At 51.3% G+C, this 25,030-nt stretch overlaps 3 protein-coding genes across 3 annotated transcripts; 1 reads left to right on the forward strand and 2 right to left on the reverse strand.

The window, feature by feature from the left end:
* Positions 1 to 2,054: 2,054 nt before the first annotated feature.
* PtA15_18A62 (uncharacterized protein) lies at positions 2,055 to 3,236 on the forward strand (the record flags this gene model as incomplete). The annotated part of the gene is made up of 5 exons (XM_053165018.1): positions 2,055 to 2,235; positions 2,301 to 2,429; positions 2,495 to 2,752; positions 2,825 to 2,910; positions 2,973 to 3,236. The coding sequence occupies 5 exons, from the start codon at positions 2,055 to 2,057 to the stop codon at positions 3,234 to 3,236; spliced, it is 918 nt and encodes a 305-aa protein (XP_053028561.1).
* A 642-nt stretch (positions 3,237 to 3,878) lies between these two features.
* On the reverse strand, positions 3,879 to 6,594 carry PtA15_18A63 (uncharacterized protein; the record flags this gene model as incomplete). Its single annotated transcript, XM_053165019.1, has 3 exons — positions 3,879 to 4,361; positions 4,438 to 5,096; positions 6,348 to 6,594. 3 exons carry the CDS (start codon positions 6,592 to 6,594, stop codon positions 3,879 to 3,881), a joined length of 1,389 nt encoding a protein of 462 aa, XP_053028562.1.
* A 4,460-nt stretch (positions 6,595 to 11,054) lies between these two features.
* On the reverse strand, positions 11,055 to 23,479 carry PtA15_18A64 (uncharacterized protein; the record flags this gene model as incomplete). Its single annotated transcript, XM_053165020.1, has 9 exons — positions 11,055 to 11,294; positions 18,635 to 18,713; positions 18,789 to 19,243; positions 19,306 to 20,645; positions 20,722 to 21,006; positions 21,086 to 22,675; positions 22,741 to 22,920; positions 22,984 to 23,325; positions 23,431 to 23,479. 9 exons carry the CDS (start codon positions 23,477 to 23,479, stop codon positions 11,055 to 11,057), a joined length of 4,560 nt encoding a protein of 1,519 aa, XP_053028563.1.
* Positions 23,480 to 25,030: the final 1,551 nt, after the last annotated feature.

The following is a 25,030-nucleotide window of genomic DNA, read 5'->3' on the forward strand; positions in this document are numbered from 1 at the left end:
CCCCAACACACAACGGTTAAACTCACAAATTATTGAGAGACATTGCAATGCGAAGGCACACTGGGGTGATGGCAAGTGCGTCCATCCTATCATCATTGGAGTTACAAAATCACTGATTTGATTTTTTCCTGAACTCCAATTGGTCTCAACCAGCATTATACCAAGACCTGGATTATTTTCCCCTCAACCACACCCCCCAATCATCTGGCAGATTGAAGAAGGATTGCCTCGGCCAACATGGACCACACACCTCACCCGCTTCCAGTTCTGGCCCAATCCAAGGGCCATCATGCATGAGATAATTGGAAACTTTCCATCTTCAAAACCATTGATTACACCAACTTTATCTAGGTTTCCAGTACACAAATGGTAACAACAAGCAAATGAGCTTTCTGGGTTCAAGTGTCCGCCTTGAATCTCGCGAGACTCATGGATTGCTTGAAGAACCTGCCAGGTGAGATTTTGGGTTGGAGGAATTTGGTTGTCTGGGGTTATGTTTCTGGTTGCAAAGAGCCGTTTGATATCATGAAACGATCCCAGAGACAATTCCATTGGCACACAGATGAGCCAAATTTCTGGACGGGTGAGTTCACCTTGTACCATTGCCATGTTTTCTGGTAAGATTTTTAAGCTGTTTAGTATCTTCTTGATTGCAACAGGTCTGCAGGTTGCTGAGAGTAAAAGGATAGGCATGCCATGTGCTGCAAGAAGTCTGGCCCCTAAGTCCCCATAAGAAGGCCCAAAAATACCTCTGTCTTGGAGTTTAAAATGACAGCTGATTTTTTTTCCAAGTCTGCTGGCAACTAACCCCCACACATATATCATGTGTGCTTCATCAACAACCGTCAAGACTAATTTGGATAGGAATAGGTGGTTGACAAATATCCGCCGGAACATTGAATTATTCAAAAGAACCTTGGGGCTCTAATACATCAGTAACATCAGCTTTAGTCAATACTCTTATAGAACAACATAAAATGAAATCTCTAACCAGGTAAATAAAGGCGTAGTCCCCTCCAAGGACCTTTTTCTCAACATCAGGTGTGAAGTTCATCTTAGTCAAATTCACAGCTTTGATATTTGCATTCTTCTTTTCCAGCACCTGATTGCCACGCATGTAAGGATTGAAATATAAGTAAGATACTGTACATCAGAACATCAAAAACTGCATACATAGCTGACTTGATTATCTCCCAGCGAGTCCAAAGGATTCAAAACCAGGATAATCAGTTTCTTGTACGCAGGAAAGAGGTGGTAGTGCACTTTGCCAATCCTTGTCTTGCCAAAACCGGTGCCAGCAAGTGTGAAGGTGTGTTTGCGATGGACCAAGCTTATCACCGTTTCCATTTGAATTGGCTTCAGTGGTTCTGCATAGTACTTGGCCGTAGTAAGGGTGATATAGTTGGTGAGTTCTTCAACGGACATTAAGTTGAATTTTTCCCGTAGCGTCCATTTTGAAGTCACATTTTCTTCTTGAGACAGATTCAGGACAGCCAGGTTGCCATCATTGCTGGTGGTGGCTTCCATGGCTGATTGATGGGGTTGCCAAAAGATGACAAGGTTCTCCTCCAAGGTGATTTGATTGAATCAATGATATTTTTTTTGCCATTTGGGGTGGCTCAGTGGAGATCTTTGATCATGTAAGCCTGATCAGGCTTGATAGCTTTGATTGGGTCCCAATGCGGTTGGGTCAGTGTGCTATGGAAATACTAAATGAATTGAGAATGAAATATAGTGATGTGCTCGACATCACAGTGATTTTGTTTTTTATTCTGATTTTTGAAATATTTATTTTAGAGGTAGATGAGCTAGCTGATACATGGAATAAAAGATACATGATAATTTTATTGAGAAGAATGCCATTCAGAAAAAATGGGTCCCGTAAGGAGGGGTTGAGAATTGACTGAGGAATGAGGAATATAACGATGATCCGGATCTCTCATGTGAGAAATGCAGGCGAGAGAGGGACTTTCGATGAGTTAGGGGTTCTTGGAGAGAATGCAGTGAATGGTGACAGTGGCAGTGCCCGCCAATTCCCGCCCAGCAACCACCCGATGTTCTCCCCAGCCACCATCCTCCGCCGAGCGACACTCCACGCCGGCCTCCCCCGCGCCGGCGAGCCCCCCAGGCTCAACATCTCCCGCTCCCTGCCCGCCAAGCGCGACATCCCCCACGTCCGCAACGTGCTCGTCGTCGCCAGCGGGAAGGGCGGCGTGGGCAAGAGCACCGTCGCCGGTCCGTCCCATCTCCACCTCTCTCCATCCATCCGAGCCAACGCCGCTCATCCGCCCGCCTCCCAGTCAATCTGGCCATCGCCCTCAGGAACCAGGCCCCGCTCAACGTCGGCCTCCTCGATCTCGATGTCTTCGGGCCCAGCGTGCCCAAGCTCATGGGCCTCGACGAGCGCCTCGCGCCCGAACTCACCCCTCGTAAGCCCTGCCCGCACATCTCCAGCCGAGAAACCCACTCACAATATATATACTCCACCCGCAAGAGAATGCCCTCGTCCCCCTCCGCAACCACGGCATCTCCTGCATGTCCATAGGCTTCCTCATCCCCCCGAGCGACAGCCCAGACTCGGTCGTCGCATGGCGAGGCATGATGGTCATGAAGGCCGTCCAGCAGCTGCTCTTCGACGTCGACTGGAGGGGCCTCGCCGAAGACCACGCCGGACTGGATCTGCTCGTCATCGACATGCCGCCCGGCACAGGCGACGTCGCTCTCAGCCTCGGCCAACTAGTCAACATCCACGGTCCGTCCCCCCCCCCCCCCCCCCCCATCACCAAGTACATCATCCTCACTTACTGCTTTGCTCTCTCGACAGGTGCCATCATCGTGACTACCCCGCAAGACATTGCGCTCATTGATGTCACCAAAGGCATCAACATGTTCAGAAAGCTGGACATCCCAGTTGAGCCTCTTCTTATACCACACTCCCAGTACACTCACTAAGAAAAAATCATCACCAACAGATCATCGGCTCGGTGCTCAATATGTCGACGTTCAAGTGTACAAAGTGCGACACCAAGCACGAGATCTTTGGGCCCATGACCAGCTTCAAGCGTCTCCTCGAGCGCCACCAAGTCCAGCTCCTGGGCGACGTCCCCCTCGACCTCCAGATCTCCCAGTCCAGCGACGCCGGCCAGCCCATCAGCACGCCCACCCACAAGCCCACATCCGCCGAGAACCCGTTCATCGAAATCGCCAGGAAATGTATCGCCCATCTCAGCCGATGACGCCTCGCTCGATTATTCAACAGTATATATAGCACCACATAGAACTCTCATCTGAAGAAAAAAAAAAACGAATGTCTCTTCGCAAGAGACATAGATAAACTTCCATTCTGTACCAACCAGATATCCAATACCCATGCTCTACACCAAAAAGTGCTCCCAAATCAAAAACAGACTACAGTATCAAAATCCTTGTCTGGCTTCTGGATGAATAGGAAGTCTGGAAGGGTTACAGATTTGGCAGTAACTTGGAAAGTCATCTAGTGGAGGACTTCCCGTCGATCTGGAAAGTCAGATTTGAGCCGCCAGATTTCAGATTTCGCAGGGAAATCTAGGTCCCCAAAGATCCCCGAAGCAATCCAGAGTCCCAAATGCCAGATTTCCCTGCGAAATCTGAAATTCCAGATTTATTCAAAAATGACGGGAAGTCCACTGGCAGTGAACTTGAGTTGTGATAAGAATAGCAAACAAATAACCTGACACGAGCCACAGCAAACCCATACATATAAGACTAACATCAACAATTTGATCTATTTGGGGGAGCTATATATTGAGACAATCACAAATCATCCTGAAGCAATAGACACAGGGGAGACTTGTCGGTAAAAGTGTAGCGTAGTGGGAGGGGTAAAGTATACTATGACCTCAGTACTTAGGTTTACTCGTATATTTTTGAATGACCGCGAGCGCTTCAGCGATAGTCAATCCACCGATGTCATCCTCAGTGATTCGGAGCTGGCGGCGTTCAAGCTTGGAGGTATCGGACAGGAATTCGGCGCTGCATGCTTCTTCAGGAATCCCTCGAGGGACGTGCTCGGCAGATGCGTCGGCCTCGTTGGCTGCCCGGTGCCCGTTGCGCGCGAGCACGCCTGCAAGCTGGCCTTTGCGAGCCGGGGCCGCCAGCAGCTGGAAGCTCGCGCGGTCCAGCGCGTGCAGGAACTCGCCAAAGATCGAGCTCCGCCAGTACGGATCGATCCTCGTGGGCGGATGGCCGGGCTCCTCGGCATCCTCGTAGTCCGACGTGCTGTCGATCGTCACCAGCCCCGTGAGTTTGTATCTTTCGTCGCCAAACCCTCGGTTCGGGAAGATAGTCTCAACAGTCCGTTTGCGAGCATCAGCCACCTCACTCTATATTTTGTGCCAAAGTACACAATCAGCTCATCATCATCCAAGAAAATCGTACACCCAAGACGCGAGCACCTACTCTTATTGACCTATGCTCATCGGCAGTCATGGGTCTCCATTGCCCAGCAAGAGCTTCTTCGTCGCCAGTCCCCGGTTGAGGTTGACGTCCTTTAATCGTGACGCTTGGGGCCGATTCGATCCATCTGCCAATAACGGCTTTGGCGTCGACGATCGGCTCGTCTGCAGTAGAAAAGAGCCTGTTTTGAAGATACCAACGTCTCCACCCCTCCGCTAGTAACACCGCCGTGGCGCTATTCCACTCCGAGTCCCTCAATGATGAAATGTGCCACTCAAACGTAACACGCGGAAAACCGTTGCACTGGAACTGATGGTCGCACATAAGTTTGTAAAATTGGCTGATCTCGTGGTTTGCCGGCATAGCTGCTGATTGATAGCAGCTGGGCTGCTGGTGGGTGGGTTGTAGATGTGCGAGTTTTGTAATGTCGAGCACGTTTTCAGGGTCGGTTCCACTAGTCGATGCTGCATGATGGGCATGGACTTTGGCCTGACGCTCCGCGACCCGGTCCTTCCAAGCCTGCAGCTCTTCTGGGGTGGGTGGATTCGGCAGTCGGAAGTCAGCACCCGTGCCTCCCATCATGAATGCGCACAAGTCGACTATCGAGCGCGACAGCGCTGAACAGCGGTGGGGAAGTTCGCTGTTCGGCCGCTGCTTTTCATCTGCAAACAGGCATGCCAACGCAGCACCAGGGTAGTGATCAGATGCTTTTGCCCTTGAGACCGTCCAAGCCACTAGAAAATCCATCAGATAATTACCTGGGTCTACGGATGAGGAGTAGTCTGTCCTGTTGGTTGGCCGGGGTACTGCAGCCAATCAAGCTTCTTCGCGGCGGTCGACACCCATCATAGGAAATTGAACTGGGATATCCGGGAGCAAATATCTTGATTGCAATGCCGCAGAATTGAGCAAGAAATATTGAGGTGGATTGAACAACGCGTGCAGGATTGGCCCGAGGCGTATCCACCGCGGGTGCACTTCACAGGAAGCCAGCCAACCCTGGGATGCGACTTACTTGCGAGCTGTTCCATCGGTTGCCCCCCCGTGCCTGCGCCACGACGGAATCAGCCAACCATTGTGCTCGGAGCCGGTGCATCCCTTTATGAGGAGCGTTCAATGAGGACCCTGGAAACCCCCTATTAAAATTTATAGAAACCTCACTTAAGAAGTCCTCATCCCTCACTGGGCCTGTTATGTTTTGAAGGGCTTCAATTGGTCACCTGCACGCATCCTATTTCCGCAGGACTTCACATCCGGCTCTGCCGCCCACTCCAGCGCAAGCGGGTTGTGTCAGCTCATCTGGCGGTGGCCAGGGCAAGCTGTAGCGTATGTAGCCACGCGTGTCATCCACATTGGGTCGGGCTTAAGACCCAAATAAACTAATAAAAAAGCTGGGATGGCGGCTAGCTGGAGCTAAATCTAGCCGCGCCTGCCTCGTCAGCTACACCCATAGCCAAGGGGTAGCTCCAACCGATGCGGCTGCAAGGCTCTGGCTAACGCTAGCCGGGTCTAACTTCAGCCACAGATGCTGATGGTCTGGACTCACAGGTGTGTTTAGCGGCGAAATCTCGTTAAAACGCGCTGTGACCCGGCGTAGCGGCCATGGCTCATGTTAACTGGTGCAGCATTGACTACAGCACAAGCACGATTGGAGAATATGGATAAGTTTTAAAAAAGCCACTCATTCAATATTAATAAGGAGGTATGGAGGCTCTGGAGCGACAATCTGGACAGAATTCCTGAAAAGGAGGGCATTGGTTTTATTGTTCCAAGGTTTTGTGATTTCAAAGACCGAAGGCAGCTGTGAATTTGTCCCATTTCGACGGTGTGAGCTGCTTAAGAAGTTTGTGAACCTCGTGGAAGTCTCGCAATGCGTATTGCGCAGAGGTTTTCTGCAGTGGGTTTTGACTGACAATCACAGTGGAACGATCCACCACTGCGCCGGTTAGCATGATTCATCGCTTTGAACATGCCATCATCTTCTGGGCGATTGCCGATTGCGATTCCGTTGACGTACGCCCGTGTGGCCAGCAACCTAGCAAACAAATTTCCTTTGTCGGCTCCTTTGTGCGTAATTTCCACAATGTTATTCAAGTGGTCTCGTCTGAGCTCGTAGTCGGCAAAATATGTTTTTAACTCAGTATCTATCTCAGCAGCCATCTGGTCAAACTCAATCTGGGCTGTAACGAATATCAGCAGTTCAGTAGATACTCCAGAGATTATTTGTATGTACTGTTGACTCACTTTCTGTCGCGTAAACCCGAAAATTGAGTGTTTGTTCTTAAGTTTATGCATGCGGTCATCCATATGGGTATATGACTATCAAACTTCTCCGCCTCCGAGATCTCTGATTAGCAACCATCATTTCGCCGACAACCTTATTCTTCCCCTTTCCGTTTTCTTCATCGACTCTTTCTCGCATCTCAATTCCTCGATCGATCACTTGTGTTTCAACCATCGACTACCCAGTTTACTCGAAGACAATCTCAATCAAACAGACCTCTTCGATCAAATCAACCATCAAGCTCAACTATCATCGACTCTAAGTACTCAGGAGGAGCTAGTTTTAGTCTCTGGGCAGGTAGTGACTTTATGCTTCTTATCTGCAACATCTGGAGACACCGAGTGTTGACAATCAACTTAATGTTTCTTCCAGGCTATTACGTTGTGATATCTCCGTGTACTTGCTGTCGCCGATTATTGTTCTTGGTCAAGATTTGTTTTCGCACCGGTTCTTTCTTTTAGGTATTTCTTTTCATTATCATTAAATAGTCATAGCCTAACAAGATCTAACTGTTGTGATTCTATTTTTCAAGTGTATTACTTTTATTGAATTCTTTTGTTAAAATACCTGTTACAATAAAGTAATTCATCTACCATTTTCACACTTTCCGTGTTATAATAGTATGCTGCCACGTTCTTTGAAGAGAGCTTTTGCAGCTTAACATTTGCTGAGAGGGTAGCAAATGGATAAGGATTTAGCATTTGTGTTAGCTTGAACCGTTACCACTGGGGTAGACCCTCCGAGAGGATCAACGTACGTCTGCGGACAGCTAGGTTGTCTATGGAAGCGTGATAAAATTGCGCCATGTTATCCTTGGCTATGATCTCCTTTTTGGCCCCATCCGATTGTGATATATACATTACCGTCCCATGCTCTGCCGCTATGTTGATTCCAGGAATTCTTTTGTAGGCCTCAACAAGAAGGCCTCCACCTCTTGCAGTGTACAGCCAAACTTCGTTCTCCTTTATTGCGGCCAAAGCTTTCAGGAGTGCTTCGGCTCTGCGATAATCTGGAGATAGAAAGTGGAGTAGTACCCCCTTTGGACGTAGTGTGGTTGTGACATTGATTTTTTAATTAGTGACTCTTGTGTGAATTTTATGCAAGGGCTAGGATGATCGACTCACGAAATCGTTGAGAACAATCAGTGTCTTCCCTGGTGCGCCATTGGCCTGGAAAGACTTGAAAGAACTAGGGTGATGAGGAACTTGGTCGACTGTATGTGTTAATGTCGCCTCAATGTGTCCGGGCGTCTTATATATTTCAAGAGGCATGTCGCCCAACAGCGGAGCATGGTCAAGCACGGGGCTGGCAAATCAAATAGCGGGTATAGCGGGTGAGAGGTTGACAACTTGTGCAAGTGAGACTGCCAATACCAGGACAAGGCGAGACAGAGTAAACATTGGATGCGTTCGATGTGGATAAGTTGATGGACGACTAGTCTTACGGTTGATGATGCTGACTACGTATGGCGGTGACTAACTGGGTCCTCCCTTGGATTCCTGAAATGCTCAAGCATTGGAACTTGAGGAGCCTCAAGATTGCGATGATGGACTTCCACTTCTCCTCCGTTGTTTTAGACATTTCCTATCTCCAAAACTACTGGTATTGATACAGAAGCCCGCATCCGTAACGGGGGGGGGCACAAAACTACGGTGGGCCTGGACCTACACCAATTGTGTCAACAAAAACAAAAAAATCCAAGCCTTTGAGCCTGTTTCACAGGCAGTACACATGTACAGACTATTTTGGTCCAGCTGAAACCAGTCCAAAACTTGCAGCCAAACCAAAGAAAACATTCCTGTTAGAGCAACCACATTGGGTGCAGTTTTACAGCCATTCTCGAAAAGCTTGCGGTTCCAGCACCCTGTGAATCCAACAAACAGATTTTTTTTTTCAGCCCCCCAGCCTGTATTCTTCCATATCTTCGCATCTTCCACCTCCTTCCCTCTCTCCTTCTCTCCCATACCCCCGCCCATGCCCCCCAACCCAGCCCCACCTCCCCGCCCAATCGGACCCAACCACATTCCAGCCGGACCGCCAGCCAGCCATCCCGGATCCCGATCCCCAACCGCTTGCATCGCTTTTCTCCGCTGTCGGTGAGTGCCCATTGCATGCTTCCCCTTCCCCCCCGCCCTGGGCCATCAAATCCGACTGACCCGATCGGACCCAACCACATTCCAGCCGGACCGCCAGCCGCAACCCATTGCCAGCCAGCCTCCCCGGATCCCCAACCGCCCAATTTTTTTTTCCCCAGTTCAGTGAGTCAGCACAGCCCTTTTAACCTTCCCCTTTGCCATCCCTTGGCCATCTGACCAAACAACTGATTCCCCTAACCATAGCTGACCCCCCATTTTGCCCTACGATCCAGACATGGTCTACGTGAAGTATGCCCCCAAAGTGAAGGCAATCGTGGTCAAACTCAGCCTGCGCGGCATGCCCCTTGCCAAGATCAATGCAAATATTGACCAGAACGTCTCGCCAGAATCCCTCTTGCGCTGGAACAGTTTGTACCGACAAACCAGGGACGTTGTTAGAGATCTGGCGCTGTATCTTGACCGTGGCCGCCCGTTAGCCTTCTCTTGCAAGGAGGCAGAGTTTGTATTGAACGCTCTCAAAGCTGAGCCCACGTTATACCTCGACAAGATTCAAAGTCACATACAAGCAATTACGGGGACTCGCCACCCTATCTCCACCATAGCCGCCGAATTGAAGACTCGGCTCCTGTTGACCAAGAAGGTGGCCCGTACCTACAACACAAACCAAGACGAGGCGGCCAGGTTCCAATATACTGACCGGATCGGGCACTTCCCTGCCGAATACTTGGTTTTTCTGGGTGAGTTCACTCTCATTTTCCCCCATTGCGTCTGACGCACAAGGAGCTGAGCTTGTTTTCCTGGCTCAGACAAATGTGGTGTGTCCCTTGGGACACACGCGCGTGACACTGCGTGGGCCACTCAGGGCCTACGCACAAAGAGGATTCCAAAGGCGCTCCGAGCCAACCGAATTACGGTCATGCCCGCGGTATCATTGGACGGGTTGCTTGGGACAATAGCCCAAGTCGGGTCTATGTGTTGTCTGGACATGCAGTACTTCATCGAGACGGTTTTGGTAAGTGCTTCATATTTTGGGTTGCACTGTGGCTTCCATTGCTGATATTGGCCGTAATGGTGTATTGCTAGATGCCGGCTATGAACCCCTTTCCTGGGAGAAACAGCATCCTTGTGATGGATAACGCGCAGATCCACCATGGGGGGCAGGTTGCTCAGATCTGCGCGGCCGCGGGCGTCTTACTCATGTACCTGCCAACCTACTCGCCGGACTACAACCCGATTGAGAAGGTGTTTGCCGTCCTCAAGTCCCAATTGAAACACCACCAAGTCCTCACTGGGACCCGTGCCAACGCCGAGATCATCAAGGATTTCTTGCCGACTTTTGTGACTGCGGCGTTGATGAGGGGCCTCTTCCTTGGGAGTGGTTACTCAGCTGGACAACAATAGTGTTTCTCTTTCTTGTCTCCGCGCCGCGGCAGGGACTCCTTGATCCTTGTGTTCCCCTTCTCTATGCTTGTACTCCCCTCGCAGCGAGTCCTCAATCCTAGTGTTCCCCTCCTCTATCCTTGTACCCCCCATGGCATTTTTGGACTTCCTCTGTGCAATGTGCTCGGCTTAATTTAGCAAATGATCTCACCAATAATCGCATGCGCGTTTATTGGTCCACAAACCACTCCCGCGTGGTTCCATGAGGCATAATGAGCCCTTGGATTTGATCCCAGATTGGGTCATTTGGGCCAAGGCCCCTCAACAAGGATGCGGGGCCATGCGGACATCCTTGTTGAGCTGGCTCGCCTCCAATACTGACTGACGCAAGGACTTTGATCGTGAATGAGGCTCCTGGCCCGCGGAACAGCCTCTGTTGCCGAGGTGTCTTGGGGCTCTGGCAGTCGGCATGGAGTCCATGGGGTGGGGCAGTGGAGATACTCCCACTCTGTGAAGAGAACAATAACTCATACTTTATTGCGTGTATGCCATTGTAGTTATATCAGGCGATCGTTCCATTGTTTTGGGGGACTAGCAACAACTAATAACTAATTGAAATAGGGGGGGATATCTTAGCACCATGGCGACGGGAGCTAACAACCAAGAATGATGGAGATACGATTGATATGATCGCGCTAACAACCAAGAATGATGGAGATACGATTGATATGATTGCGCTAACAACCAAGAATGAGACCAAGAATCAAGAAAAGACAAAAGAAAGTACTTACAGCAGGATTTGTTGGGGCTCAAATCCTGCTCCTATGTTAACCATTCAAGAAGGCCGCGGCGGCCTACAATCAAATCTCCTGAGTGGCGGGCACCATGGCGCGCAAATTAGCCGAAGGCGAGGGCTCTGAATCTTCCGAGGACAAGTCTTGGTAATCATAGCTGTCCTCCGGGGGCGCCGGGGCATCAGAGGCGGCTTGCGGTCCGATGATAGCTGTGGCAGGCGTGGGGATCACCACACCTACCAAGGTTGGGGCAGAAGTCAAGCCCGCAGAGGCGTTGGTGGTTGCTTCATTTGCGGTCCCGCGCGCCTTAGTCGGAAGCAATACCGCGTTGTCCGCAACAGTGTGCGTAGGGATTAACCACCTTGCCCCCTTCATCATTTGTGAAGCCAGGGGATGGGGGAAGTTGAGCTTCTTGAGTTCGGTGGAGAAGACGTCGAGAAAGTAGTCCCATCGGTTGATGTGGCACAACTTGATCAAGCCGCGGGAGAGGTGATCCTCCTGCGGGAAGTTGCACAGGTTGAGGAAGTGCTCAATGTCCAATGCGCGGCCGTTATCATTGAGTCGCAGATGGGACGTGGGCGAGCTGTTGCTGATCCAGGAGTTGGGTGAGTCCGATCTGGGGGTAGGAATCTTGCGAGTCCAAGTGAAGCGTGGAGGAGACGGCTCGCCCAAAGTTGAGACGGCTGACCGTCTGCGTGATCCCATGGGGAGCGGGGCTGCGGGCCATTTTGCGTGCGGGGGACCGATGGATGTCTGTTGGTAACCCATGGTGAGGCATGACCTCAATGTCCGAGCTCACATCAAAAGTGTGGCAAGTTGAGGGATGCAATTGGAGCGAATGATCGGCCGAGATGCGGGCCGGGTCCTCGGATTCTGCATCAGTCGTGTCCAGCTCGTCGTTTTCTTTGCCAGGGGGTACACGGAATGGAGTGACAGGTGAATCTTCGCCGCGGAGATCTGACGGACCATTGCGATCGTTGTCCTCAACGCCTAGTCCAGTTAAGTCAATGCTGAGGGGCCCGGCGTCATTTGTTGCTGGGGACAAGTCGCCGGGGGACTTTGCTACTGCGCCGGAGTCTGGAATCCAACGACCTGGGAGGGTGCGGCCAGCTGAGGTGACTCGGACGGGGGTAAACACGAAGCCCTTCTTCTCAGGCTTGGGGGCTGGCCACCTGTGGCACTATAATTCTTTGGCTTTTAGCCGAAGAAAAAAGTGCATTTTTCTTCGGCTAAAAGCCGAAGGAGCGCTGGAGCTGGCCGGGCTGGCAGAGCTGACTTCATACGAACGTAGCCACAAAACCTGGGCAGCGCGACCAATGGTTGTTAGCCTAGTGGTTTGCAGTGCGCTGCAAACCTCCTTACAGCAAGGTTGCTGGTTCAATTCCCACTTCCCCCATGCCCCATTGGGGGGTTAGGGGCAACATTGTAACAGCTGTGCTACTTTTAGCGCAGCGAAGCGGTTAGCGCAGCGGTTTTTTGTGCCGCTGCGCTAAACGCTGCGCGCAGCGGTCAGACCGCTGCGCTAACCGCTTTTTGTTTTCCCGGGGAAAAAAAGATAATTTTAGCGCGCTAAAAAAAGCGGTCACATAGCGCTGAGCCGCTGCGCTTCAGCGGTAGCGCAGCGGTTTGAAAAAGAAGGAAGAAAATGGTCTAAATCATGTTAAAAGAGGTTTAACATGCAGTTAAATTCCGCTATCCGCTAAATTAGCGGATAGCACAGCGGATTTCCACTTCCGCTGCGCTATCGCTAATTGCCCTGGGTGGGTAGCGGTCAACCGCTGCGCATAGCAAGTAGCGCAGCGGTTTTTTCAACAGCTTCCGCTACTTGCCTCTGGGACGTAGCGGTGTGACCGCTGCGCTGCGCTAAATGACCGCTTTTTTTAGCGCAGCGCAGCGTTTACAACGTTGTTAGGGGGCAGGTCAGGGGGTGGGTTTTTGGGGGTCGGGTTTTAGGGGTTAGGGGTTAGGGGTTAGGGCAGTTTTTTTAAAAAAAAAAAACGTGGCAAGGTGTATAGCACATTGTATTGGTATGTATTGGATACGTATTGGTATGTACCGGATACGTATCGGTATGTATCGGATACGTATTGGGATGTATTTTTAGTACACTGTACAGGTATGTATTGGATACGTATCGGTATGTATCGGATACGTATCGCTATGTATTGGATACGTATCGCTATGTATATGTATCAGATACAGCAATGTATCCAATACATACCAATACCAGCTCATCCAGCGCCAGCCTGCGCGCCAGCTCCAGTGGAGCTGGCCCGGCCAGCTCTGCTGTCCTTTGGCTTTTAGCCGAAGAAAAATGCATTATTTTCTTCGGCTAATAGCCGAAGAAAAAAAGGGACAAAACTCGGGCTGGCACACGTCGCGCGGTTGATAAGGCCGAGCTCTTGCTAGGTGTCGCGGCCTTTGCCGGCGTGGTAGGCAGGGGGGCTCCCTTGGTGGCACAGGAAGACACGCCCGGTGGTTTAGTTGGTGAAGCACGCGACTTGTGCTTGCTCAGTCGCGCCCCCTGCTTAGCAGCCAGCTCGGCCAGAGTGGGCGCGGGCCTCTTGTCGGGGACAAATTCAGGGATATTTGGGGGGTTGTCCTGGTTGATTCCGGGTATCTTGTGCAGGAGACAGCGGCTCCACTTTGTCAGCGCTTCCCGAGTGACATGGATTGATGCGCCCAGGTCCTTGGGGTCCTTGATCCTCATGCACTCGGAGTTCATGCCGTACTTGCCAGTTAGATACACGTGTAGATCCGCGGCAATGCACAAACGTTCTTGCTCATCCACGTCGGTGTGGGGCTGTTCCAAGATTGACAATCAATCCGAGATCAACAACGACGTGTGGGGCCCAGTGTGGGACCAGAACGGGAGACAACACTTACATTGACAGCCAGGCGGGCCTGGGTGCGTTCAAGCGCCAAACGAGTATCGTCGGGCCCATAGCTCATTGCGAGGACATCCTGCTGCGACCGCGCCTGAGAAGATCCAGATGGGTATGTGAGCCAGCGACCCCAGGAGACCCTTATGAGGAATATATAATTAGACTTACTGCTTGTTGGACCTTGGCCAATTTGCGCGGGTCCTGCATAGACACCATTACAGATAGAGCGGCCAGGGGATTCTTGCCCGCTTCCGCCACGAACTTGGTGAATTTCTCCTCGGATGTGACCATGACATTCTTTCCCTTGGCGAAAGTCTTGTTGGAGGGGATGATCAACTGCCACTTGAGCAGCCCCTCCCCCTGCATCTTAGTGAGATGGTCCCCAAGGAAGGGGACAAGTGAGTTGAGGGAATCAATGCAGTCGCGGCAGAACTTCGACCAAGCCGTATGATGAAGAACAGTCTTCAAGTACGCATCGCTCTCCGTGATCACCCGTTCCCACGGCTTTGCGCTGGCGTCGGTTATGTTGCGCAATCTGGTAAACGTGATTCTTTATGAGAATCACGCGAGGCAACGGCGGGCCTCTGGGTGCCGTGATTGGAGCCGCGGTGGCTGGTTGCGCTTCGACTCGGGGAGCATTGGGGCCGGGGCCATTGGCTTGCAAGGTGTTGCTGTCCTCGTAGAACAACTTGCAGCTGTTGGCCTGCGAGTCCGGAGGCTGACTTGGGCCGAGGTACGACTCTTGTTGCTCCCCAGGGAGATTTGCAAACGGGAGCGGGTCGATGCGGCTCGTCAGTGTGAAGAAACAATTAGCTTGTTCATTTTGTGATGACTGACACCGGGAAGGCCCCAAAAAGCAGGAGAATCAGCCGACATGGACTGGTTCAATGTGGGGACAGGGTGGAGGAGAGGATTAGAACATCATATGTGCATACCATGATTCCAACAAGGTATCCAGTTGCGTTGATTGCGGACACGAACGGCTTGATCTTGGCGACCTGGAGCAGAAAGTCTGTGGAAAGGTGGGTTAGAAACCAATTGAGGGGTGGTGAGAGTGATTGATAGCAGTTTAAAAAAACCCGGCATGACTCACCGGTTACGGTTATTTTTTTTGGGTGTGGTTGGGGGACCGGGAGGACTGAAACTGTGGACAATCAGATCAGTTGGATTTGATGGCCCAGGGCGGGGGGGAAGGGGAAGCATGTGATGGGCACTCACCGACAGCGGAGAAAAGCGATGCAAGCGGTTGGGGATCGGGATCTGGGATGGCTGGCTGGCAGTGGTTTGCGGCTGGCGGTCCGGCTGGGATGTGGTTGGGTCCGATCGGGCGGGGAGGTGGGGCTGGGTCGGGGGGCATGGGCGGGGGTATGGGAGAGAAGGAGAGAGGGAAGGAGGTGGAAGAATACAGGCTGGGGGGCTGAAAAAAAAAATTGTTTGTCGGATTCACAGGGTGCTGGAACCGCAAGCTTTTCGAGAATGGCTGTAGCTTGGATTAGCGTGACTAATCCAACCCCTCAACCGCATCGGGGCAGATTAGTTTTGGAGTGTCTATAATAAGGCTGCGCCCCGAAAGCGGGGTTCAGGGCATGACTTTGTGATCATGCCCCGGGTTACGGGGTCCGGGATTGGCCTCAGGAATGCCCCAAAACCCCGGGGCATATGATGGTTTTTTGCAAAGGGAGGATTCCCTGGGGGATGATGTCTTTTTTTGGGTTTTTATGTTTGTTTTTGTAATTCCAGTGGCCATCAAGTATATACAGGACTGTTTTATCTAGAGCTTGAGGGAAAAGGAAATGAAATGAGAGGCCGAGCGGAGCCTGAGGGAAAGGAAAACGAGATGAGAGGCCGAGCAAGTAGTTAGAGACTGACAGAAAAGGGCACACGCGCGGACAAGAAACCCAGGAAACGGGTGTAGACATAACAAGAAAAGGGAATCAGAAGCCTAGAAAGGGCCATCGAAGGCTTGAAACCATCCCTTGAGACATAAGAGATGCTCGATGCTCCTCGGTTGGAGCGCGGATCGTTGCCAGGAGACGATTCGTCGTCCTTTGGAGAACACGCGCTCGGAAGCAGCGCTAGTTGCCGGGATTGAAAGGAATTTCCGTGCCATTTGTGACAGGATCGGATAAGTCCTCTGTCGACCGGCCCAATAAGCAAGGATCTTGCTGCCCTGCGGATCGGAATCTTCCTTCAAGTAGCGGGAGATCTCGGCTTCAATCCCCTCAATTGGTGGGGGTGGTTGGTAAAAAGCAGCTGCACAGAAGTTTGAGGGACCTGCTCCAGAGGCTCGGGCCATTGGTTTCGGGTTGCTAGCAGGCTCGGTCATCCCAAGCTGATCCTTGAATTTGTGGGCAGCAGCGCGGAATGTTGAAAGGACATCATCGACCAAGAGCGAATAGTGATTGTGTATGAAGACTTCGTGGGCCTTCCAGAAGCTAACCTTGAAAGTGGGGTCGAGTACCATTGCATATATGTATACTGGCTTAGTGAGTGCATCACGAAGGTAGCCATTGCTTTTGGCTATCATTTGGGCTGCGGGGTTGACGAGTTGGGCTTGATCATAACGGCCTTGCCTGGCGGAGTGGAGGTGTATCATCAGAGTGATGTAAACAGGAAGGGCTGTGTTCAGCATTGGATAAGTGGATCCACACAACAGCTCAGTTGCTTTGCTGAGTGGTTCAAGGAGGTTCATCACATTTTTGGCCTGATTCCATTCCTCCGAGGTCAACAGAAAGCGGCGAGTCTCTGGTTGGGACTGACAGTAATGAGTGCATGACTCCTTGAGTTGAATGGCCCGGCGGAACATTGCAAAGGTTGAATTACAGCGGGTTGAAACATTGATTTTGAGACACGTGATCTTCTTGGCCGCAAGATCAGGCTGAGTAAAGCCGACAACATTGGCAAAACGTTCGCGGCGTTGAGGTGAAAGTTGTACATAGGTACACAATCCGTGTATCCTCTTGAGGATTGAGTCAGCCTCAACATTGGCCCCATCAGGTTTGGTGGTCATGAAGTTGATGCCCATCCGGTTTCGAGTGGCCGGGTGAGCAGGTGCATTGTACGGAGCTTCGCCTCCCATTGCGGCGGTGGAAAGTTCTTCACCTTCTTGAGCTGAGTCTTCCAGAGTTCCAAGGGCCGCGATTCCGGCTTTGGCAGCAAGGTTGATGACATGTGCAACGCAGCCGAGAAGATGAGTAGCAGTGTTGAAAGAGTCAAGTTGAAGCGTGAGTTCCCGGGCCATTTGATTGTTTGTTGCGGCGTTGTCAGCGGTAATCGTGTGTATCTTGTCAAGACACCCATAACGTTCAAGAACTTCATAGAATTGCTCTGCAAACATCCTGCCAGTATGACTTCCTGGAGAGATGAGATGTTTTGGTTACTTTTTGTTTCATTCAAATAACAAATAAAAGACAAATGAAAACTCACACCTTGAATATGAGGGACAGCTATGGTCAAGTCTTTCATCTCAAAGTTGGAATCCAAGTAATGAGTGGTCACCGCCATGAAAGCGGTGACATTCGGGGCGGTCCAAGTGTCGGTTGTGAACAAAAGATGATCTTGCTTTGCAAGAAACTGGAGCTTGATGGTCTCTTGCGATTGGAGGAAGACTCTGTCAAGGTGAGTGGAAATGCCATTGCGGGAGACACTGGTAATTAGGGGTGAGGCCCCTTTGTTGAGTAGGCGAACAAGTGCACGGAAAGATGGTCGCTCAACAATTGTAAACGGTAGATCACACTTGGCGAGGAAGTATACAAGTGCATTCTTCAATGAAACATTATTAAGCTCCACCTACAAGAGGACCCACGTTGCATAGTCAGAAATAATCCTGACTCTAATGCAACAATAACTATAAGATAAAATGGCAGTCACTTTTGGTATGCAGGAGCCACACTTCGACCCTTCCATGTCGATATGCTTTGATTTCTGCGTCTTTTTCAGGAGCTTAGGATCGGCAAGGTGGTGGATTTGCAAGAGATGGCCGTGAAAGTTCTTGGTGCTTCCACTTTTATCTTTTTTCAATTTGGTCCCGCATATATTCCCACCTTTCTGGGTAACTTGACAAATTGCCGCGGTGCCGTCGCTTGTAATTCAAAAGTGATTCCAAACCCAACTTCGCTTGGCTTTATGGGCAGAGTTTTGATCTTTGTCACTGCTTTCAAGCTCGATAATTGTACTGTTGGATGGTGGAGGAGTTAGATGAGGGGCTTTTTGCTTCATATCTGTAATAATTCCACTCCGGAGGTAAATATGCTATTTGTCGAATTTCAAGCTTAAAATTCCAATAACCAGACCCCAACAGCCCTCAACTCGGATATCATCACGTTAGCTCTGATATCATCACATCATTTCAGCGGCTAGAAAAAAAATGGGCATGCCCCGGGGCTTCAGGGCATTCCGGGGCATGGTCAGGGTGTGGGGTTCGGGATGACCCTCATGCCCCGTCCCGAACCCCGGGGCACAGCCTTAGTCTATAACTCCCTAACCCTGCGGGAAGGTGTCCCCCATCCAATAGAGGGACATTGTTAAGTTAGATCTACTCCCGGGAGTAGGAACTTGTGACGGTCAGGCTACTACTCATTTCACTACACAGAGGATGCACTTTTAAGATTTTTCTCTGAAAAACCTTTGAAGTGGGATTTTTCATTGGAGGACCTCCAAAGTTGTCGTCCTTTGGACATTGTACACAGTTTCTTCGAAGTTGCGGCAAAAAATTTGACGCGGGAGAGTGATGATGAAGGGCACTGTAGATCACACACTTACCCGATTAGTGCGCGCTTGTCGACGCTTGAGAATTGCCCTTTGGTCCAGTCGTTGGGGAGCCCAGGCTGCCTCCCGATACCTACAAGGCATACATAGTGACGCTCAAGTAAGGAAAAATCACACTTGGACTAAGACTGAGATCAGATGGACTCACGTTCGATGTATCTGTTTCGCATGAGAGTTGATTGCGTCGTGGATTTTGGCTGCAGAGCAATACTCGAGGTCAATATCCTTATATTCCTGTGCTTGAACAAGTTTGATGAAGATCTTATGGGCGAGATCCCATAGGAATGCGTTATCGGCATCAAGGTGACTCCGGGCCAAGTCAGGCCGGAATGATACAACACCAACCCGTCGCATAGTCCGCCACATGATCGAGAGTATAGCCGGGGAAGCTTTCTGATGGCCAGGACCGTTGGGATAAGGAAATCTTGGGTCGTAATCGGAAGCCAAAGATGCGCTAGAGGCCGTGCTCTCATCGTCTGAGTCTTCGTTGTCAAGGTCTTCATTCTTCCAGTTTGCCTTCTCGCGTTCGGTCACAGGGGGTGGGAATTGATTCATGGCCATACACTTCCCAAAGAGGGTCTTGATGTGTAGGCGGACTCGTGCCTACATGTCAGAAGAATCAGAAAGACACAATACAGGTTCATATTGAAATGTGAAGCACTTGCCAAAAGAGTGAGGTCGCGAGGTCCGTTGAGGTTGCGAGGTCCTCCCGATCCCGAAGGACGAGGATCAGATGAAGAGCTTGGTTCACCACTGGAGCTGGGCCTAAGTTGAGAGAGGCTGACCCGATCCAGACACTGTGCTAGGATACCGCTCGCCTCTGTGAGCTGAGAGACCAATTGTTGCCCGGCGCAGCAGCCGGTCACACGCCCACTATTGGTTTGATCTGGTGTTGGTGGGAGCACTGTTCCGGATGACGCTACTGATTCCTGCGGGCCTGACAAATCCCGCGGTAGGGATGCCCTCCAGCCCTGAATGCCACTGGCTGAAGGGTGATGACTTGGCATGATCACCTCGTTGTCGCGGAGAGATGGATGGATCTGAAGGCTCCCGCGCCGAGCCCGATCTTCAGATTGTTGTTTTCTTTGTCTTCGGCGGCGAACTTCTGCAGAGGTCGGGACACGCCGCGAAACCGGGGTGGCTTGTCTTTTGGTACGTTGCGGGCTTGAAAAAGGGTGATGGGGCTGCTTCCTTTTTCTTTGGGGAGCTCGATTGTCTCCAGGCTGAGACTCAGATTGGGATTTGTCATCAGGAATTATGTTGCGCTTACGGCCTCTGGAGGTAGATGTGTAAGTATTGGTTGGGGGACTAGAAAAATGATCTGGGTGGGCAAGTTGGATAAAAGAGTGATTCTCTGAGGTGGAGGCGTGAGGATGGGCAGGAGGGCTAACAAATCGATCCAGACAGGGGCGAGGTCGTTTGGTGTGTACTAACCTTGGAGAGTGATTGGCCGATTGGTTCCTTTGGCACAAGACTCTTGAGGCGCTAGACGGGCTATCGGATTCGTGCAGCTTGGGCAGCTGATAATCAAGATCGGACTGCGGCTGTCCCAGCTCATGGCTGTCATGAAAAGATGGTTGCGGTGTGTAGCTATTCTGTCGGGCGGGTTTTTTTCTAGTGCTACGTGACGTGACCAGGGCGAGTTCGTTTAATACGGCTAGAGCTTGAAGAGAGGTCATCATGTCGCTTGTTCCTTTTCTTTGAGGCGTCGGGAAGAAAAGGAACGAAATTGACATCACGGTTGCCTTCATGATGAGTAGATGATGGACGGCGCCACTGGCGACGCTGGGATGGTCGTGCTCGAGGTCTTCCTGGTTTCTTGCCAGCCTGAGTTTGAGTGCCATTCTTCTTGGCTTGCTTCCGACGGGTATTACTAGTGGGGAACTCTCTTGAAGCAGAAGTGGAACGGGCGCTGACTGATACCCGAGAGGAATGAGCTTCTGATGACTGAGTTGACACCACAGATGGTTGGTAGGTGGACGACAACGCTGGTGAGTCGGCACGACTGAGAGCAGGCCCCAAGAATGACGCTTCAGTTCGAGGACTGGAAGGAGCCTCCAGCCTTGAGTATACAAACCCACGATCGTTTTCCTTGGGTTGGCTACGTGTCCCAACTCTACGTCTATTTTTGCGTGTAGAAGATGGGCAAGGACGGGAATGAGGTAGCCTAGACCTAGAGGTTGACCGAGAGTGGGACTGGGAATCTTTAGGGCGCTTAGAACCTCGCGGTTTGCTGAGTTCGGGGAGGCTGGAGCGTAGGAGATTGTAGCTGCCAATCAGCCGTGCGATCCGAGTGGTTGAGTTGTACGCAACGTTGTGCTGATCGAGGTACTCTTCAATTTGTTCCCGCGACAGCTGCGAGTGGTCTGCCAGCAAAACACCAAAAGTGAAAAAAAACAGTTAGATCAACGAAGTAGAAACACAAGGAGAAAGGGCAAGACTCGCCTGGCCACTCTGTGGGGTCTTCCAACTTGCGCTTGAGAGCCTGGCGAGTTCCTGCAGATGTTGGCGGGGGGCTGGGGTCGGCCCGAAAGGCGAGGCGAGCCTGAGAGTCCTGGGCTTGAAGCGGGGCCGCCAGGGCGGGAGAGTAGTTATGAGAGGAGGAGGGCTGCTGTGTTGGCGAAGCAGTGACTCTGGGGCCTCTGGATGACTCTGAGGCCTCATCATCATGGGAAGGCGGCTCCGAGGGGGCTTCATAGGCGGTTCTCTCAGAATCACCGGCATCGGAGGCAATGTGTCCGTCAACAGATTGAGAAGGCGGGCCGGAGGAGGTTTCGGAGGGATAGCGCCCGTCTAAAGATTGGGAAGGCGGCTCCGAGGGGGCTTCAGAGGCGGTTCTCTCAGAATCACCGGCATCGGAGGCAATGTGTCCGTCAGCAGATTGAGAAGGCGGGCCGGAGGAGGTTTCGGAGGGATAGCGCCCGTCTAAAGATTGGGAAGGCGGCTCCGAGGGGGCTTCAGAGGCGGTTCTCTCAGAATCACCGGCATCGGAGGCAATGTGTCCGTCAACAGATTGAGAAGGCGGGTCGGAGGAGGTTTCGGAGGGATAGCGCCCGTCCAAAGATTGGGAAGGCGGCTCCGAGGGGGCTTCAGAGGCGGTTCTCTCAGAGTCCCCAGCTTCGGAGGCAAGGCGTCCATCGACAGATTGGGAACACGGGTCCGAGGATGCTTCGGAGAGATGGTGTCCTTTGAAAGATTGGGAATGCGGCTCTGAGGGGGCTTCAGAGGCGGTTCTCCCAGAGTCGCCAGGTTCGCAGGCAAGGCGTCCATCAACAGATTGGGAGCGCGGGTCGGAGGAGGCTTCAGAGTCCCCGGCCTCGGATGAAGCAGAATTCACGGTAGACTGATAATGTGGGCCTTCAGAGGAAGAAGGCCCCGGGGTTGGTGATCGTGTGGGCAATGGTGAACGGGTGACATGCGTGGGCGTCTGAGATTCATCGTCATCGTCAGATTCTTCCTTCACGGAAATCAAGGTTTGATCCCTCGCGTCAGAGGATTGGGAAGGCGGCCCAGATGCTCTTGATGCCCGCTCCATCTCTTCTTGGGCTGCTCTCAACCGGGGGGATCGTCGAAGGGAGTAGCTGCCTGATGACGACTTGGCGGCTTGGGATAGGGAGCGTCTGGATGTTCGGGGTGAGTTGCAGACGATAGACGTTTGCGATGAGAGACACACCAAGGATCTAGCTGGTCTGTCAGGGGATCGATATGGCTGAAAGAATGTATCTTCCCTAGCTGCCGACTTGGTACGTCGAGTCTTTCCAACATGGGTGGGAAAACGGGTGTCTGTTGGCGTTGGCGGCGTTGGCAGTGGCAATGATTCTTCGTGGGTGGCTTGCGCGCTTTTCTTCTTCTTTTTGTGATCGGAACGTGAGGGCAACGTGGTACTGACTTCGATGACTGAGCCACTGGGATTGAGTTCATTCTTGAGCGCATTGTATAGCTTGACTAGATGCCCGCGACTTGCTTGTGCCGGGTAGTTGACCGAGTGAAGAGCCAGTATGATTTTCAACTTGGCGACCTGAAGTTGTTTGGCGGCTAAGAGTGGTCATACATGCGTCAGTCCAGATTTCAGACTAATGGAAATGATAACAGTTGCGTACCTGGCAAAGGTGCGTCTAACGAGTCCAGCTCAAGCCAACGCTCCACAGATTCAGGTGACTCGATGCGGGCAAGCTTGACATAGCGTTGGAATAATTTGCTGCGATATTCACCTTCCTCCAAGCAGATTCCAAACGTGGTCAAAGCTTGACGAAGCGCGGGGATTGCAAGCTGATTTGGATCTGAGAATCATAAGATTAGTATCAGATGGTATGTGTTATCAAGTATAAAAAAAGAAAACTTGCCTTGCCATGCAGTCTCAGTCTCGTCATTGTTTCTGAAGCGCTTCATGATAAGCAGATAGTAGTAGAAAACACTGATCAAGTTTCGATCAAGACAGGTCAAAGAGCTGGTTTGGAAAGCAGTATCGGAAGAGGCAATAGATCCTGAAATATTCGGATAAGGGCAAGCAAAACGATCTGAAAGTTCTGGACGAGTGATTAGCAGCGTCAAGCTGGCAAGCTTTGGAGAAGGGAGACGATTTGAAAGTTTCGGACAAGAGATTAGCAGCGTCAAGCGGGCGAACTTTCGAGAAGGGAGAAGCAGCTTCAAGCTGGGTAAGACGGTCGTTGGTAGAGGCAGGTGGTCTGTCACCCAAAAAAAACAGAAAAGGCGGAATCAGCTCTTGAGCTTCGAGTTGGATGAAATGAGGACGGGTAGAGAGCACAGAGACGAAAGTTAGAAGTACCTACCTTGTCTCAATTGCATCCAAGTCATGCCACGCAATCGCACCCATGTCATGCCAGTCCATTGTTGTCTTTGGTCGAGATCGCCTTTTTTCCATCTTCTGCTTTTCATGGCTTTAATCCGGTGCGACCTTGTTGAAGGGTGCCTTTCTCTACCATTGGGTGGCAGTTGGTGGTAGTACTTGTAAGTCTTGGGCGGGTGGAAGTTGGATGAATGGCGGATCGGTGTTGGTAAACCAGGAAGCCGGTGCGCTCGAGCCTACTGTGTTTTGCAGAATGGTTGGAGTTTTCTCAAAATTTCTGGTTTCGCTATGCACTTAACTTTAATTAAACTTTACACCAAACCTTAGGCCAACCTTGCATTCAAGGTTTTTTCAGCACATGCAGACGAAAATCCACACCTAACTTTAAACCCAACCCTTCAGATTGACTCCCGCCTGGGATATCCTTCTGTAATGACCCAGCGCTCGGTCGGCCCCTCCCTGCCACCTCGGTACGGGCAGAGGGCAGCGGCCGATGGGCATGGGCATTGGAGGGTAGGGTAAAGAAGGCGCTCCGGTTCTGAATATGAACTCGGTTCGTCTCTAACCCAACTCCAAGACAATCTACCGGAGGACGCTGGCTCCGGGGGTGGATTTGGCCTTGGGCCTCATCTGACATCTGTCAGGTGCACCATGCGGGAAAAGATATTAAAAAGTATGTGATGGTCCCCGGTTAACGAAACCAGAAATTTTGGAGAATGATCCAAGCATTCAGCAAAACACAGTACTTGGGTCTGCTAGGTTGGTCAATCGAAATACTAGGTTGGCCGGAAGATTTGGTCAAATAATGGCAGCTGTGGCAGGCAGGCTCGCCTTGGCAGGCTACATGACCAGCTATGACGTCAGACGTGTGATCTGGCCGATCACAAAGAAACTGTTAGAGTCCAATATGCACTTATGCACACTTTAGCTATCTCTATGTACTTACATCAGATGTACATAGTTGTTTAGCTTCTGTCAGTGACAGGTCCAAACCCTAACCCTGTCACTGCCGGGCACATACAGTCCAGCTCCCGCGTGCCCGGTATCTTCTCTCTTTCCTGATGCTGTGTCTGCTGCCGTTTGTGCCCAGGAACATTGCCAGGAAGTCATCCTGAGCAGCTTCTTGAAGTCCCCTCTCAAGCTTCACCGAGAAGTGAACCCCGATCACGTGGTTCTGTCCTACAACTCGGCCAACCATTCTCAGTGGGAGGAGTCAATCAAAGCGACTCTTCAATACGCCTTCTCTGTGACTGAACCAATGATCGCGAAAATGAACACCTTCTCCGACCTGGCGACCAAATATAACCATGCGATTGCCAGTCTGATGAAGAACACGATAGACAAATCGCTGCTTGGGATCGTCAAAGCTGCTGGTCACAAAACCGCTAAGTCAATCTTCGAAGCCTTGAAGACCAAGTGTGAACGGTTGGATCGTCGCCACAAGATCGACCTGATGTTGTCTCTCATGGAGCTGGCCAATGATACAAGCATAGCAAACGAGGTGACGATGTCAGCGTGGGCTAAGGTCATGAGCGAGCTTGAACAGCCAAAACTCACCCTTAATGAGGCCGTTGGAATCCTGC

The sequence above is a fragment of the Puccinia triticina genome, chromosome 18A (genome assembly GCF_026914185.1).
Source record: "Puccinia triticina chromosome 18A, complete sequence".
Taxonomy (NCBI): Eukaryota; Fungi; Basidiomycota; class Pucciniomycetes; order Pucciniales; family Pucciniaceae; genus Puccinia; species Puccinia triticina.